The sequence below is a fragment of the Patella vulgata genome, chromosome 9 (assembly GCF_932274485.2).
Source record: "Patella vulgata chromosome 9, xgPatVulg1.2, whole genome shotgun sequence".
NCBI lineage: Eukaryota > Metazoa > Mollusca > Gastropoda > Patellidae > Patella > Patella vulgata.
In genome coordinates this window covers 29174061-29192610 of record NC_065887.2, presented here as the reverse complement: position 1 = coordinate 29192610, position 18550 = coordinate 29174061, and the positions used below count along the sequence as shown (strand labels likewise).

At 37.3% G+C, this 18550-nt stretch overlaps 1 protein-coding gene across 1 annotated transcript in view; it reads left to right on the top strand.

Annotated features, from left to right (window-relative positions):
- Window positions 1-8769: 8769 nt before the first annotated feature.
- The window catches only part of LOC126807786 (integrin alpha-4), a 30459-nt gene continuing 20678 nt past the window's right edge, over window positions 8770-18550 (top strand). The window contains exon 1 of the mRNA XM_050532613.1: window positions 8770-9307. Coding sequence (XP_050388570.1) covers window positions 9099-9307 — 209 coding nt within the window. The 5' untranslated portion in view covers window positions 8770-9098. The remainder of the gene's footprint in view (window positions 9308-18550) is intronic.

Below are 18550 nucleotides of genomic sequence, written 5' to 3'. Positions count from 1 at the left end.
GGATGTCCGATTTTAATGGAGGGTCCTCAATAACTCTTGAGGGTTCCGCTTGCGGTACCTCACTGATTGGATCTCTGTTATTTATAACCGGTTGTTTGGTAGTAAGACCAGTACTTAACCCTTGTTGTTGTTTGACATATACAGTAGGTGGTTCAACGGCACGATTTTTATGAAATATAAATTCCCTTAACCGTTGTCCATACTTTTCGACCTTTTCCGAATCATCCATTTCGGGGTCCTCGAGGATGCGACGTATTTCAACGTCTAATTCAGAAACTTTTCTCACAGAGGGTGGCTGTAATATCAGGGGTTTAGGTGTTTGCAAATTTTCCAGCAAACTCTCGGGTACTAGAGCCATCTTTTTAGTAAATTCCATTACAACCCGAATATTTTAGGTACCACACTCCCTAGAATCCCTACCAGAGGTGCTAGCAAGCTACCAAGAAATCCACCCCTCTGCAGGATTTTTTTCTTCTGTTTCAGGGCGACTTTACGGTCCGCTAAATGTCTTAGACTACGTTTGTGTTTCGACAATCGTTTCTTGTGGTATGCCGAGAGTCGAACTCTCCCTTTCAAGATGTTAAGACAACACTCACACAATGCGTCAATGACTGGTTTACTTGCGTTTTTAATAATATGTATTCGCTGTCTTGGTTTGGCCCGCTTGAGTGCTTGTAATAGCTTGGCGTGACGATCTAGACCATACATTATCTATTTTCGGACAACTATGTGTAGGTACAGTCGAAAATCAATTGCTTTTATACCTTTGGTACGTACACCGTGGGGTTATCCCTAGGGAAAATACTACTCCGAAGTCTCAAAAGGTCGGGGGTTGTACTCTTCAAATCGAGAAATAAATACGAATAGGGTTTCCTTGTAGCGTCCTCGTAACTTTCACGAACAAAATTAGTTTTCCCTGGGTACATCTGCTTGGCTAATTGCGTTATAGCAGACATGTCTCGAGGGTTCTTAAATATAATCATGTAATGGGCATTGAGACTGATCGTCCTGTGATGTTTACCTTTATGAAACAGATTTTGAACAATATAAATGACGGAAGTATTTTCGTGGTGACTTCCGCGGGTAAAGAGTTTTGATACTTTGTCCGTTGTCTCGTCCATCAAATCATCAATGATCAATAGTGTTCTTTCCTTGGGGTTTAGACTAGCGGATAACCCTTCGACAAATTCTACGATACCCGCTAATTCTTCGTACAAAGGTTGCCAAACACCGTAACACCACACGATACGATCTATGGGTTGATCGACAACTTGTGGTAGTTCTAGAATCAAGCGCCTGACCAATTGACTCTTACCCGATTGTGTGGGCCCTGATATCATACATGTAAATGGGGTCTTTAGCCTTACATCCATTTCGTTAGCCGGGGTAAAAATAACTAATTCCATTTAAAAATGTTTAATCTTTTATTATATCAAAGTACAAATGTAATACATATAGAAAATGAAAATTATAATCATAAAAAAAAAAAAAAAAAAAAAAAAAGTTATTTAGTCAACGTGTGAACACATTCTAGGATTTGAGGTTTCCAATACAACGTTGCGTGTAGAAACAACTCTTCGCTCTGATCTCGAATCTCTGGGACGAATCGTGCTATCTGTAAAAAACGATCTTTGTTCAACTCTAGAAAACAGGATTCGAAGTACAAGTCCACAAAGTTGATTTCATCGAACCAATAGTTGATCCCCAGGCATGTATGTTCAAGCTGCCCTCCACGACCTTTGAGACAGCCTTCACAGCGACCGGTTACACTTTTTGAAATCTCCGTGTTGATCATGTCTCCCAATATTTGCACAACTAACGTACGTATATTTTCGGCAGGACAGTAATGGTCGTCATTGACATGCATAGGTTTTGAGCACATGGTGCACGGTACGAGGTGTGTAACGTGTTCCTCCGCATCTACAAGATCCTCGTGGAAAATGAGTTGATTTTCGGCGTAGACCCCTTCTACGCGTACTTCCGTGCTGTAGCAATCAGGCTGGTCCCATCCTTCATTGTTTGCTGCAGAAACACAATCCTCTGGAGTATTGTGCCACGCCTGTCCAGATTTTAACAAACTCCAATCCTTTACCCCGAGACCCGACTTGGCAGGCGAACAACCATACACATGATAACGGCCGCGCTTGAACGACCTTGTAACTCGAGACACGCCTGTTAGGTCGGAAAAGGTTTTTTCGGGTATCACCAATTGTCTACCATTTTTTCTCTCCAGAACCATTTGGCGGGCGGTTCCCAGTTCACAGCTTAACTCACTGTTGATGGCAAATTTGGTAGGTTTTGTACAGGATAAATATCTTTTGAAACGATCAACAACCCGACTCCACTCTTTTAATGTCATCTTAAAAACCATTTTACGCTTCAACCCTAAATAACCAGCCTTCAGTAATATTTCAGGGGTTGTATTATCATTGTCCCCTAAACTCAATGTCAAACCGACTGAAACATCTGATATCTTGGGTGAAGCCATGCTGTTTCGTATGATAACTCAATAGTTAGGCATCTATTTATATATATATATACAACTCGTTATATTATTGGTTCGCACAGACCGACCAATACAAAATACGTTGGACAGAAATTATACACAAGTCTCCGCCTTTGCTAAGCCTACTACACCTAGGGGTGATTCCTCACCCGTAAAATTATTTTCACACAACTCTTTGAAGCTAACTTTCAATGCCTCCCATTGTTTCACGTTTAAATGAACACCCTTTCGGGTAGGTTTTGGCATTCGTTCCTCTTCACACCACCAAAATTTACGAATGTTGACTCCCGGGTATTTGTTGTCGATCGTTACGTACACGTCATTACCAATAGGCACTGATTTCTTTACAATGTTTTTTTGTAAATACTCATCTATCTCTGAGGCAGTGTTCATCAAGGCCTGCCATTGCCGCTCGAAAAACATGATACCATTGGGTGTTGGATATCTATCACTCTTAAAACCGTAACCATACAGTCTGATGTGATAACACACATCTTCTTGCCAAATACATTTTACAACCAAATAATCATTTCCAATATCCTTTCGATACAAGTCAATACTCATAATGTTAATCTCTTGTTTTCAACTTCATAAAACAATTCTACATTTGAACGTGTAATCAACCCCCTTTTATACCTAGATTTTCGAAACTTAAAACCAAAATTTAACTACACCCTGTCACAAATATGTAGATTAAAACTATTGGCTTAGAACAAAATCGACAAAATCACCTGTCAAGCTTAATGGCGGAGGTCATTGTCCCTTAATACAGGTATAACTACGCGTGACGTGAACTCAATGTAACCTCTACACACCTGCCTATAAAGCGAAATATCTTCCCCCCCTACCCTCCAATAAACAATTCGAGGACCCCATACCCTCGTTACAAAAGTCAAACACGATCAAAGAATATAACACCTGCAGACCTTTTTTATTATTCATAACCTCATTGTTCAGTCAACAATAACCATATTCAAACTATAAATAGAACACCTGTGGAATGCTCTGACGTCAGACCTTAGGAATGTGTGACGTCAGACCTTTGGAATGTCTGGAATTCCAAAATTGCTCCAGACTACTGCACATACTACTGTTAAGACAATTTTTTTATACGTTGACCTTTCGGAGATTTAAAATTGTTATATTTTTATATATTGACCTTTCGGAGAGAAATTATTTCATAGGTTATGTCTGTTCCTAAATCCTTTTCCTATCTTTGAATAAACAAAAAAAAGGCTCTAAGATATAAAGTCCTCGAGGCTAGAAGCCAAAGGTTAGTAATGTTCCAACGAATTTGGTTTTCGCGTGCGTAAATCTTATATGAGCTTTGTGTAACCAGCTGGGCCTGATTAAGACCCACGGATACCCTAAGCACTTATGGCAACCGGGCCGTGTACTATATTATTTAACATCTTGTCTCAACATCTCCGATTTATATTCCAAGCCCGGTTAGGTGTGTGATTAGTGGTTCTAGTCGTTCGGGTGGGAACATAGCCCACACCTTCAAAGTCGACTGAACGGCCTTGTGCTTTCATTTGTCCCAAAATCACTCTGATACTGTTTAAAATAACTCCCGGGACAAGGTAAATATTAGTTTCAAAATGACGCAAGTAAATTATCGATGAGACGCGAAAACCCTTTTCCACCCCGTCTCCTATTTAGCAGATTTACTACATGCCAAAATGAAATTGAAATACACAAATAGGTACTCCTAAAATATTGACAAATATCTATTGTTTTTTTTAATTTTCAGGGTCTCATCGTTATATTCGATTTAAATTAGACAATTTGGACTTCAGCTTGCAACTAGGAGACATGGATGACTTCAGAATACCACCTTTGTTCTTTAGTATCCTGGATGACTCCAATACTCCTATTAGTTGCTGGAATAATAGACAAGCAACATACAACGTCTTGAAAAAAGTTCGGAATGTTAATAGGAATTTACCTCAGAATATGAAAAATGAGACTGGTGATGGAGACGGTAAAACCATTCCTGGAGATTCTACCACGAAGTTGATTGGTGGAGAGTTTGTTACAGATGCCATTCCAGATAGTGATAAGTCGTCTGCTGATGGAACCGTTCACAGAAACTTGAATAAGGAAAGAATAATTTCCGGTACAATTCCCATTCCTATCAAGAGAACTGCTAACAGAGCCATTGATAAAGACGAACAAATTATCGCTGAGGGTCAAATTACATCAAATTTAAGTGCGACCAATTCACGAAGAACTGATGTCCAGAAACTGCAGAACGACCAAAGCAACAGAAGAAGTCTCACTTCTCGAAAGTTTGAATACAACTGCTATAGACGAAACTGTTGCTGTAGGTGTGAAGTCATCGGCTAATGGTTCATCTAAGCCTCAAGCAGATCTAACAGAAAAAATAATGTTACAAATTCTACAAATAGTTGTGGCAGACAGACATTTATACAAAACTTTGAAGAATACGCTACTCAGCGAGGAACAAGAAACTGATCTGACCAAACTTCAACAACAAAACGATCTTCTCTTCAGACGTAACGCCATTTTGATCCAGTCCACACGACAATACGGAAGAATTTTCAGACATCGTACTACATCCAGTTTTGATGTAAATGATGCTTTGAAAGAATCTAAAAAACTACATGATAAAACTGAGAACAGTTTGACAGAAGTGGATAGCCATGAAACAACTGAGACCAAGAAAGGGCCGACCTTTCTTAAAGTGAGTTTTTATTTCTAAAAGTAGTGCTAAATTGATATTTAATATATTGAAGTTTTGTTAATAGGATTATTTTTAAATAGACAGTCTTAACCTTGGCTGATTAGATATAGAAAATAGTAATAAAGTCTGCAGATAGCAGTTCACATTAATTTTGCCACTTTAATCGTGCATATCCCCCTTTATTTTTAATTTTTGTTTTTTTATCAATTTTAGAAATTATGGAATAGAATTATCCAGAAATCCAACAAAAAGAGGAGTCAAAGAGGTCAGTTTCCATTATTCATTATAAAATTTCGCGCAAAATAGATTTTAACCGGATTAAAGATGCATTTTGTAAGAGCTAAATCTGACTATTGTCGCGGTCTTTATAATCAACTCTCTAGACCATCTGATGGACGTGATATACATGGATTGGACCAGCTGCGGGATTTTTAAAAAAATAACAATAAAATGGATGATGGAGACTAAGCCTCGGTTGTCAGGTTCTGTTGCTATACGATAATAAGCAATCAACGCTACATCTTCAAACAGTTATAACTTCACTCAGAATAAAGTCATTTGTATTCATTTTTCAATATATTCATTTTTCAATATATTCATTTTTCATTTTCTATTTTTGAACTATTATAGCAAGAACAGCTGGCTCTTTATCTCAATCTTGTATAATGTATTTTTAAACCTGCTTTAGTTAGTTGACATTCAGGATGTTATTAAAGTTTTATAAAATATTTGTTTTACTAAATTTAAGATTTTCGGTTTATTTGTATCATTTGGGTTCTCTATTTTTAAATTTCAGATGAACAAGCAGTTAAAACTTCAAAGAAATCTTCCAAGCTGACGCGATTAATCGGTGTTTGTTAACCAAAGACACTAGAATACTAGTAAATAATTTTGAAAAATAATTTTATTAATCATCATACTGTTCATGTTATATGGTCACACTAATCTTAATGATTCTCTAAAGTAGTTTATTAATCTACCCAGTTACAAAATGCCACTGAAAGATTATTATCAATGGATGTTGGAAAATTTAAAGAATCCAATGCAGTGTTCATAATTTAAAGTTAGATTTCATCGATTTGAATACTTTCTGGACCAAAATGTGTTTGGGTTTGTTTTATATTAAAAGTACTTTTGATTGTATATATTCTTGAACTCTGTATTATTTAACTTTTATTCTAACCATGGAACATCATCTGCGGAAGGGGGTTGGATGGCTGAATGGTTAGCACGTGCGCGCTGTATCATAAACTCAACTAGCGTGGTTTCGATTCCCCGGTTGTACGTGACAAGGAGTGGGGTCGCCTGTCCCCGAAATGACTTAGCACCTATGATAAGCACGTGAATTGCGCCCCTTTCTGAACATCTTACACCCACTTCAAAATCAGCTCAAAAATATAATACAAGTTAATTTCGATAATCTTGTAACTAAACAATTATGGTTCTATGTGAAAATTACAATTACACCTTCCTTGCTTTCACTGGTGCAAATTGGTCATTGATGTGGCCATATCAGTTTCTTCCGTTTGTGCCTTGACTGGTGGTTGGTACAGAAACGTCCCTTAAAGTGGCGCACCGTTCGCGTGTCCTACCATAGAAACGCCTGTGTCGAACACTGACAAAGAAATGAAATGAAATGGGGTTTAACGTCCTACTGTTCTGCTCCTAAACTGGGCTAATGAAGACGGGCATACGCCATACAGTGTGCTATGAGGGAAATTTTGCCCGGGCAGCGGCACTACGGCCTACTCTTATATCGAATTCCAACTGCCAAGGGATCTTTTACGTGCACGCCAATGTGTACACGGGACCTCGGTTTTTCGTCCCACCCGAACGACTAGACAGCTGTCCTTGTCAGGCCCTCCTCCTGCATCACTGACAAGGGGAAACCACGCTGGAAAATCGGGATGAACTTTCTCGGCCAATGCAGGGATCGAACACCCGACCTCCAGGCTAGCGAGCCAGCGTCTTACCCACTTAGCCACGTGATCCCCCGAACACTGACAGCAAAAGAGCCACTGGATTGATAGCAATGCAAAACATAAGCATGTAACAATTGGGTAAAATACACCCCGTTAAGCCCAGTCGTAAACGTTATATTTCTTATTTCAAACAGCCACTGCATACCAAACAATGCTACCATCCTCTACACTAAGACAAACTGGAAAATAAATTCAGGCAATAATACAAATAGCACTAAATCGTTATTATTGATAATATTCGTGTTGTGTATGTATACCGGTGTGTATGGGGTTTTTGTTTTTTCATTTTCTGTGCCTCCTCCCCTTTATATGGCTCCTGGTGAAGCGACACTATGGTAAATCAGCAGCACTAGAATCCCCCCCCCCCCTCATCCCAATCTTATTTAGTTTATAACAGGGCTCTCTATATGTTATTCTGAAAAAGCTGTGTTGAGACAGTTGGATTCCATTAAAGAGAAGTTTTTAGATGAGACATTAGCAAGCAACACAGCGAGTGTGTTCATTTTATGGAGAGATTTTACTGCCAAAATTAAATACATGTATTTTCTAATGATTAAAAGTACAAAAAGAGAGAGAGAGAGAGAGAGAGAAATGGGGTTTAACGTCAACTCCACACAAACTAGGTCATTTCGGGACTAACACATGGTTCAATTTTATTTCAATCATTCGCTTGCGCGTAGGGGTCTTTAGCAGTGGGAGGAAACCGGAGGACCCGGAGAAAACCTACGAGGTTGGACGGGCGACCCTACTCCTTGTCACGTACAACCGGGGAATCGAAACCCCGCCAGTTGACTCAATGACAGACCGTATGATACAGCGCGCGCGTGCTAACCATTCGGCCATCCAACCCCCTGTACAAAAAAAAAAAAAAAAAAAAATCCTAACAGAGATGAAGAGGGACTAAACGTTCTCCTTTTCTACACCGACAGGACTGATGAAGCCGGGCATACTCCATACTGTGTGTTGTGATGTAAATTTTACCCGGACAGCGGCGCTACGGCCTACTCTTATTTCGAATTACAACTGTCAAGGGATCTATTACGTTCATGTCAATGTGTACACGGGACCTCGGTTTTTCGTCCCATCCGAATGACTAGACAACACCGGGATCGAACCCAGTAGCCTAGGTCAGAGAGAGCCACCGCAGCTCTCAATCCTAACTGACTGGTTGGAATTTACAGCGAAGTGCGCAAAGTATGTTCTATATATGAATGAGGGACGGTTCGAAAACTTTTCTACAAAATACCAGTAGGGCATTCATTATTATTAATATTAACAATTATCCTTTCTCTTTAGTATAATTGTTTCTCGGTCCTAACAATCCTGCTTTTTACATCGTGCTGTTCATATCATATTGTCACACTAATCTTAATTATTCTCTAAAATGCAGAACTGATTATTAACTCCGTTATTATGGACCACTTAAGTATGACAAATCTCAACTCCAATGACTAAATAGAGTGATATTTGGGCAATTATATGAGAGCCTGAAAATAGGGGGGCAATTTTCGTATATACCGCGTGGTCTGTAACGGCGTGAATGAATTGTTAAGTTGTATATTTATCGTGGTTGATGTACCGGTGTAGTGGTCGCTGTTGTTTAGTTATATGTTAAATGTTTCTAGGCCAGCAATCCACAAATTCTATAACAGATCGGTACCAAATGTTAAGTCCACCAAACACGTGGTTATAGTTTGGCAGACGTCAAAATAAAGGCCTGACTGACTCTTTTATTCTCAGACGTATATATGACGCATCTAAAGTTTATAAGCTGCATCATATATAATAAAACTACGGATAATATGTGAGAACACAAAACCTATAGGTAATAAGTTTGTGGGTTTTTTCTACAAGTCCAAAGAATTGATTTTGAATTTTAACTTAATTCTTTTACCTGGAGACAATGGATAGACACACTGGAAATGGATACGTAGGTGTTATCAAGAGCCACGCTGTGATTTATTCGTGGATCTGTTATTTATTGCTCTGTTATGTCATCCCGTCCTTTTCTTGTTTCAATATCGACATAGAGCATCCCGTTATCTTTCAAGGACCACCTGGAAGTCTTTTTGGATATTCCGTAGGGATTGTACCAACTTCTGATTCCGCTTGGTAAGTACATCCGTATGTCACTTCAATTAACTTTTAGTTCTAGATTACTTTGATTATGTCATTTCTTAATGAGGTACAGATATTTCTAATGGGAAAAGACGATTCGTATAGATTTTTGATAATTACAGCCGGGTGCCTAACTGGATTTAGGTACCAGGTAATTAGTTTAAAGCCATTAGGTTGCATGTTAGACTTAATTCGACAACAATTTTACAAAGAAGTAGTGTGTCTAGATAGCAATAAACAATATCTTTTAATTGTTATCTTTTGGCTTTAAAGAATCACAGGAAATATACATTTTTGAAAGTCTGATGGAGAGGGGCTTGGGCATATAGCTGCATCATGCGGGGTTACTGCGGTGAAGTAAATCTTAGATCCAAAAAAACTATTGGAACTTTAAGGTTAAGAGACTATCTTTGAATAACCCACACAGAGAATTGGTAGCTTCAGGGTGTTTTTTTTACTTCCTTATATCTGAATTTATAGTTGTATACTCATCCCATATATATTTTATATTTAAAAAGACTGTATTTATACTCGTGTTCACAGTGAATTATAATATTTATATTAGTGTTCACAATGATTTATAATTAGTGTTCACAATGAATTATAATATATATAATAGTGTTCACAATGATTTATAACATTTATATTAGTGTTCACAATGATTTATAATTAGTGTTCACAATGAATTATAATATATATAATAGTGTTCAAAGTAAATCATAACATATACTAGTGTTCACAGTGAATTATAATATTTATGTCCAAAGTGAGTTATATCATTTATACTAAAATTCACAATGAATTATAGCATTTATATTTATACGGGCCTACTAGTGTTCAAAGTGATATTTTGGTATCGGACAGATCGATATCAAGTCTAAATATAGACCTGGCACGTGGATGACAGTAATATAAACAAAAACGGAAGTAAATGTCGCTGGTAGTTTTGATTAACACGTGTTCAGTGTTACATTTTACACTATCCCCTCCTCCCCATACTCTCCAGGCAGCGGGTTTCTGTTATTATTGTAAATAAGAGGCTATTCACTGGATAAACGACGTTCCAAGCCCATCGGGAGATCTCGGCAATCCCAGTTGCTCCATGTTAAGTTCACGTCTAAGATTCATGGATTCAAAAGGAACTTTTCTCTTGTTCCAAGAATTTATTAAAACATTGGTGTAAATTACCCGTTGTCGTACGTTAAATTATTTTTGCGACACAAAGCCTTGAATAATAACAGTCGTTTTCTCCTACCAAAATTCTCCCAAAATAATTTGTAAATCTAAAAATTGGTACAAGAAATGTCTCAAAGGGAGGCGGGCGATACCCCTTGGTCTTTCTATAAGCTCCACATTTTGTCAATTACCATGTGGTCTAATAAATGATACTCGTGTTCGTCTTTCCGGAATACTTCCTTTACCCCAGTTGCCTTCCGTACATAAATATTGATGCCATACTATCTTTCACAAACGCACTTGGTTATTTTGTCAAGAGTTGTAAAATTCATAAGTTCTGGCGCTTTTATGATGACGACGAGGAGGAGGGTGAAGAGGTAATTAAATATTTTTCCAACAGGAGAAGTCATTTCTTCATCAATTTCATTTTCTATGTTTTCTTTAACGCATAGGGGGGTTGGGTGGCTGAATGGTTAGCACGTGCGTGCTGTATCATAAAGTCTGTCATTGAGTCAACTGGCGTGGTTTCGAATCCCCGGTTGTACGTGACAAGGAGTAGGGTCGCCTGTCCAACCTCGTGGATTTTCTCCGGATCCTCCGGTTTCCTCCCACTGCTAAAGACCCCTACACGCAAGCGAATTATGGAAATAAAATTGAACCATATGTTAGTCCCGAAATGACCTAGTTTGTGTCGAGTGGACGTTAAACCCCATTTCTCTCTTTCTCTCTCCTTGTTAGCTCCACAGGCGTCACCTCTGGCAGACAACCACCGAGTCTCTCGTGTCATCACAACTCTTATAGTAATGTAGGTATGACGAAACGGACGTTTATGAGTTGCATTGACCTTTAGATATAAATTAAATAAACTTGAAAACTATTATTTGCGTCGGGCATTAATTTATTAGTATTATGAATCATTCTTTGAAAGTAAATGTACGACGTACGTTAAAGGGACATGTCTGCGTCTATTTTAGAGTCATTTCGATTTAATCCGATTAGTTCAAATCAGGAATCTCGCGTTATTCCCAAAGCAATGGTTGATAGCATTATCAGCTCTTTAACCATTGCTACATTTACTGTGATAAGGAGATGTTTCTGATTACTTATCTTTTCTGGTCCCTATGTCGACAAAAAAGTACGTAGGTTAAACAACCTTTTCTGGGAACTGGTCCTATGCACCCTGTGTATGTTCTTTCGCTTGTTACTGTCGCCTCAAGATACCCATTTAAATTAGAGATTTTGTTAACCATTTTGCTTTGACCAATGAAAACCATAGATAATTATTGCTATCAAATTTCACAAAGCGTAATGCCCCAATAATGCTGCTCGTCGCCATTGCGTCGAGAATGGTGTTACTTGTGACTAACTGTGGATGGCCCGAGAGGAATTTTATACCATGTCTTTGGATCATTGGAGACAAACATACAATTATGTCTACGATGATAAAAAGGTTTTCTTTTTCATACTCAATATTGCTGTACTTGTTTTTTTGGGTGTGTTCATTGTACTATTATTTATATAAACTGCACTTTATTTCCTTTTTAATAAGAGACAGATTTTGACCAACTTCCACTGGCATCAGGTTTCAACGCACATCAATTCCTGGAATTGAAACCAGAAGGGAAGAAAACAAGTTTTCTGCTCCGTACCTTTTAAGTTGTCAAAATAAATAAAATGGCGCTGACGTCTGATGCTGATTAGACACAGTGTCCATAGAAGACGATGTTTCTTAATCGTTTGATCTGAAGTGCTATCCCTCTAGGAAAATCAACAATTCAGACTGAAACAGAAAAATATATTTAAAGAGACAATAATACCTATTTAAAAGGATAAAATTGTTTTTATTTAAAGAGACAATGTTACCTATTTAAATAGAAAATAATTGTTAGTCCTATTTAAATATACAATTTTACCTATTTAAATATACATGTACAATGTTACCTGTTTAAAGTGACAATGTTACTTATTTAAAGAGACAAAGTTACCTATTTAAAGTGACAATGTTACCTATTTAAAGTGATAATGTTACCTATTTAAAGAGACAAATTTACCTATTTAAAGTGATAATGTTACCTTTTTAAAGTGACAATATTACTTATTTGAATAGACAAAATTACCTATTTAGATAGGAAAACTATACCGTTCTGTTTGATGTGATTTCACTGCACCATAAATTCGGATATGTTTTTAAAGTGACTATATTACTTATTTGAATAGACAAAATTACCTATTTAGATAGGAAAACTATACTGTTCTGTTTGATGTGATTTCACTGCACCATAACGTCGGATATGTTGAATGATTGAGGTATAGACGACGATCAACAATCGTGATATAAATGTTATACATTGTTATGATAGAAAAATGCAGTTTCAAGGAAAAATTCGTTTTAAAATTAAAAAATTTAGACTTAAATATTATAAAATTCGGCCCACCAACCCCTGTAAAAAAACATCTCGGATCTGCGCTTTGTACAGAATAAGCATATTATAGTATATAACAAAGTAGTAAAAGCTGAAGGTAATTTTAATATTTCATGAACACCTGGTAATACTCAGTAAGGTGACATAAGTAGCACCCCCCCCCCACCTTACCACTACACACGTGATCATAGAATACAATAATCGTATTTTAGTCTCAAAATGACCGAAATATTGGGTGTTGACGAGATGTTTCATTTCCAATCCATTCATCTTAGAAATCTTTGATACGTCACAGGATTGTACTTAAATTGAATACAATAGCACAATATATGACACACATCGACATTGTAAATTGCACACATCGACATCGTAATTTTTACAACATAAGTTTTACATCCATCTTGGCAAAATTTTATGAACAAGTGTTGAGGTGTAACGCGCTGGTTAATCACAATTGGGAGGGTAATTTAAATCGCCGGCCGGAGAAATCCCCTACCCACCACCGAACTATTAAACTGCACACACTAAATGTCGACACCGGACTGTGAAATAAAACTATGTCTTGCAATTTGAATATTTTAAATAAAAAGCATTATCTATTCTTTTACGCCATCCCCCATGGAGAGGTAGTTCGAGTTCGGATTTCAGAAGCTGGAGAACACGACTGAGTAAACAGTCAACAACATAGTCCCCAGCAGAGTTATGAGTCCCGATATTTACATATAAACGCATTAGAAATCCCAAAGGGAATTTAATCTGGTGTCTCAATTGACATTAGGGCCAAGAAATCTTAAAATAAACCATTTTCTTAATCGCAGACAAACACATTTTATCAGATTATAATCTTATCAGCAACCCTTGACGCGGATTCCATTACACATCGAAATATCAACAGTAATACGACTCGGGATTGATCGTGACGTGGCGTACGAGATGATATTATTTTTTAACCTGGGCTAGTTTATGTTTTTTTTCTGAAAAACGAATGTGCATGTTTTAAAAGAAGTTTGACGTGGGTGCCTATGATGATTCAGATACAGAAATACTCACAAGTGTTTGTTAACCATGTGAATTCTTCTATTGATAAATGGTATCAGGTGTTCTAGAAAAGGTAAGTATTTCCTGGCCCGTGTGCAACAGCCGTAACACTCTAGCTGAGTTCACACTAGGGGTTTAATCTGAATTGAATTCAGAATAAAGCCTTATTCCGGACTTTGGCGTCACACTCAATTCGATAAAAACCGAATTGAATCTGAATTAACGAATCCGTATATTTTTCCGAATTCAACTCGGAACAATTATTCCGAATCGGGTTATTCGTAGTCAAGATTTGAGTGTGACACGCTTGATTCAGATCAACAGTTTTACCGGAAACGATAACTTTGCCCGCATGATGGGGTGTAGCCTATATATAGCTGCAGCCCCTCGTTACTGAAATAAAAGGATTTGAATTATGAAATGGGAGCCACGATTGTTCAGTGAGTAAGAAGTTGGCTCCCTAGTCGAGGGTTCGCTCCCGATGTTGACCGTAAACGTTCATTGTGATTTTCCGGCGTGGTTTCCCCAAGTCAGTGTTGCAGGGCGGAAGGCCTGACAAGGACTGTAGCTGTTTAGTCGTTCGGATGGGACAAAAGACAGAGTTCCCTTGTACACATTGACGTGGACATAAAAAAATCCCTTGATAGTTGGAATTCGATAAAAGCGTAGTCCGTAGCACCGCTGTCCTGGAAAAAAGGTCTATGCCCGTCTTTATAAGCCCAGTCGGACTAGAACAGTAGGAAATTTGACCCCATTTCATAACATTTCAATTATGAAATGTATCTTCGCTAGTACAGTCAAGAGTGAAGTACATGTACATACGTGTTGATGTATAGCAAACGCTACCAAAAGAGTAATCATCCTCATTCGCATTTGATTTTGGTGCCAACGAAATCGTGCGCGTCGCTGATGTAGCCTTGCTTGCCTCAGGAAATTAAACATAAGTAACACAAGATCACCAATACGAATGTCTGGCGTATCCATCTTGGATATGAATGACCTTCACTGCGCATTCAGTGTTGCACTTTTCATTCTGAATTCAATCCGGATAAACTGTAATGTGACGCACAGCTTTTAAACCGGGAAAAACCAATCCGAATTCCGGAGACCGGTCTCCGGAATTCACATTGAATGCGCATGCAATGTGAACGCAGCTTTAGATACTCACTAAATAAAATGATAATACAGATTTTGTCTTTGAAAGTCGATGCAAATGACCGCTTCACTGCAGTCCCAGTGAAGCTTGTGTTTGTTGGGAATACGAATCTGCATTTTATTTTCAGATTCAGAATTCATTCTGTGTGTTACTGTTTTCAAATTCGAATCCAGATTCACTAATATTCACAATGGCGGCCATTCAGAATCTATCACCAGAGAATGATGAAATTAAATGCGGATCTATAAAGCTTCTTATCTTGTGACTTAAATCTGGAAAGTAAATCTAGATTTGGATCCTTGACATTCTTGCACAATGTTAAAACAGTTACTGGAAGAAATGCAGCCAAGATGAACACGCAAAGTTACACTAATAACTCACCTTATGGCACATAATAAAATCTGATGAAAAAACCGGTCTGCAGAGCCCCTAGCGGAATAAAATCAGTTCATGATAAATCTGAGACTTTAGTCTGAGGTGTGTATTTTTCCTTGACCATTGTGTGGGAAGATTCTAAAGACATTTTAAGCCGGATTCCATTTTGAAGTACCTTAAATGTTACATTAGCCCAAATCTGGACCATATACGAGCGTATCTTTCTACAGATTCATATCCCACCATTCTGTGATTTACTTAGCTCAGCCAACATTGTGTACAAAAACAACAGACCTACCACATGCGGCATCGATAAGTGGTCCAACATGCAAGTCATAGAAAGGTCTCAGATCGACTATGTGAATAGTGAATAATAAAGTTTTTGATCGATGTATAATGTTGGGTGTTTTAGAAGGAAATCTCTATGAAAATTGTCAAAAAAAACCTCTTAACATATTATGGTTCTAAAAACTGAAAACAAAACCCAAAACCCCTATCTTTCCGACACCACCCGTGCCACCAGCTATAAAAATAGCTTTTACCAATATAGGGAAGAGTCAGATATTTTGGACGGTCGAGATTAATGTTCTTGGTATGTTGTAAATTCAAAGATTGCTAGGCTTTCAAATATGTTTTCTCAACTTCATATTTACTCCAAAGATATTAAATTTTCTTATTATTGAACAGGTTTTGTTTTCTGAAATTTAACGATTGCTTCCCCCAAATACTATATTAAATTTATCTCATTTTTGAATAGGTTCTGTTTTCTCAAATTTATTTTTGTAAAATAGTATAGCACGTTGTACTAAACCACTCACTTTGACATATTGTCTTACATTTCTAACATATTTGTTGTGTTTATATTTTGTTAGAGCCGACGGCCAAGTTGTATAAATAAAAAAAAATACAAGAAAGATTGTAAACTTCGCTAAAGATATGGTGCAGAAGGTTTTCTTATGGGGCTTCTTTCTGTACTAATGAAGACGGACATGCTAGGCGATTTTCCCTGCCAGTCCCTCCGCCCTGCCCCCACTGACAAGGGCAGACCACGCTGGAAAATCGAATCTGTGACCTTCTGGTTAGAGAGCCTGCGCCTTATTCACCAAACCACCGTTACTAAATAAGCCTGTTCCTTCGACAATTGCGCATCGGTACACAGTCTTCGATTTTTGATACGGCGTCACAACTCTAAGATCCCGTGATAACGTCATACTCGGTTCCTGGTCTATATATCACTGTTAAATCTCACGAAAACGCTTTATAGCTCCTCTTTAAGATACGAATAGCCTACTCAATCTACCTGAAATTAAAATTCTCGATTCAAGTTTGGAACTTGCCATCTGCTTTTAAGTGGGTCATCCTGTACACTTTATTAAAACACTGAAAGGTTTGTTTCTAACTTGTAAACAGACAGGCAAGCTTCCGGGCAGATGTTGTAGACCATCTCGCACCTATCCCAAACGGCCAATATAAAATAAATCATGTGTACTATTAAAGAAGAGGCAAGAGGTAACAGGTGGATTTGGAGGATCTGGGTCTGCTGTAGTAACATGTAGTTAATTTATCATAACTCTATGTTTATAAACTTCTATGAGTGTTCAATCTATTTTTGTACCAATAAAACAAACCACTGTATCGGGATCTAGCCTTTTATTACAATTTATGTTTTGTAGTGGCAGAAACAGCTTTTTAAGCCAAGGGGGGCAAAGAAAGTGACGAAAGATAGCAAAGGGTAGAGATGCGCGAAATTGTTTGGGGTATTTATATTTTTTCTCTCATATTAAATATACGCGATTAGTGTATCAGGTCGGAATCACGAAGGGCTGCATCTCCCGTTGCCCATTTCGTGATTTATTTTTTAAAGGGCGAATAGCTCTAGACGAAACTGGGTCTAAAAGCATATATCAATGTTATATGAATGTATATAAAGTGATTTATATCCAAATTTTATAATTTTATTGTAATTCTAATCAGTCCAAATTGAACGTCGGTCATTTGCGCATGCTTAGTCCATTTTCTTTTTTTTTTTGTTTTTTTTTTGTATTTTTACTTTCTTTTTGAGAATCAGTCATTTTTAATTACTTCCTAATTGTCTTGTGTGATATGTTTTTCTTTGGTCATTACAAATGGCGCTCAAAATCATTATTTCCATAGAATACACGAGTCGTGTACTGATTTAAAAATATTCATTGTGTATTGGATATTAGGATAACATATTTTCACGGTAAGATAATATCAATTTGATTGAAATGGACCAATATTGAATTTTAATTTGTGTTTTTAATTTCCAATATAATGGATGATATTGAATTAGAGATTTAGCGCCTTTAATGTAAAATGGCATTTGCGCTTTGATCAGTAAAAAGTAATTATCAGTTGGACGTGATTTTTAAAACTATACAATCACATCGTGGGTACAAAATTCAGATAGCATGCAAATTTGAAATTTGAGACCAATCGGTAAATCCATCGCTGAGATGATTATAACAAAATTTAATTGTCAGTTTTTGAGTGGTACAAATCTAGTTTTACTGTGTTCGTTATATTAAAGTGTATATATATCCAGAGATAGAATTATAATATATTACCCCGAATATCAATAACTAACAGTCTTTACATTAAAACAGTACTCATTTGAGATATATATGAATATCAGGCTTGTTAAAGCATTTAACATAATGAATATTACTTCGTCTTAATTTTTAACAATTCTATCTTTACAGTGTCAGTTTTATTTAAACGGAAATATAGAGCGTTAGAATTACAACATATAATTCTCAGAATTATCAGTCTTTACATTAAAATAGAGATATAAACGAACGATCTGGTGTATTGTGACTTTTCAAATATAGGGTTTAACGTCCTACTGTTCTGCTCCGACTGGGCTAATGAAGATGAACATACGCTATACAGTGTGCTATGGGGGGAAATTTTGCTCAGACAGCGGTGTTATGGCCTACTCTTATATCGAATCCCAACTGTCAGGGCTTGTTTTTTCGTCTGCACGCCATTGTGTACACGGAACATCGGTTTTTCGTCCCATCCGAACGACTATAAGTTGTCTCCTGC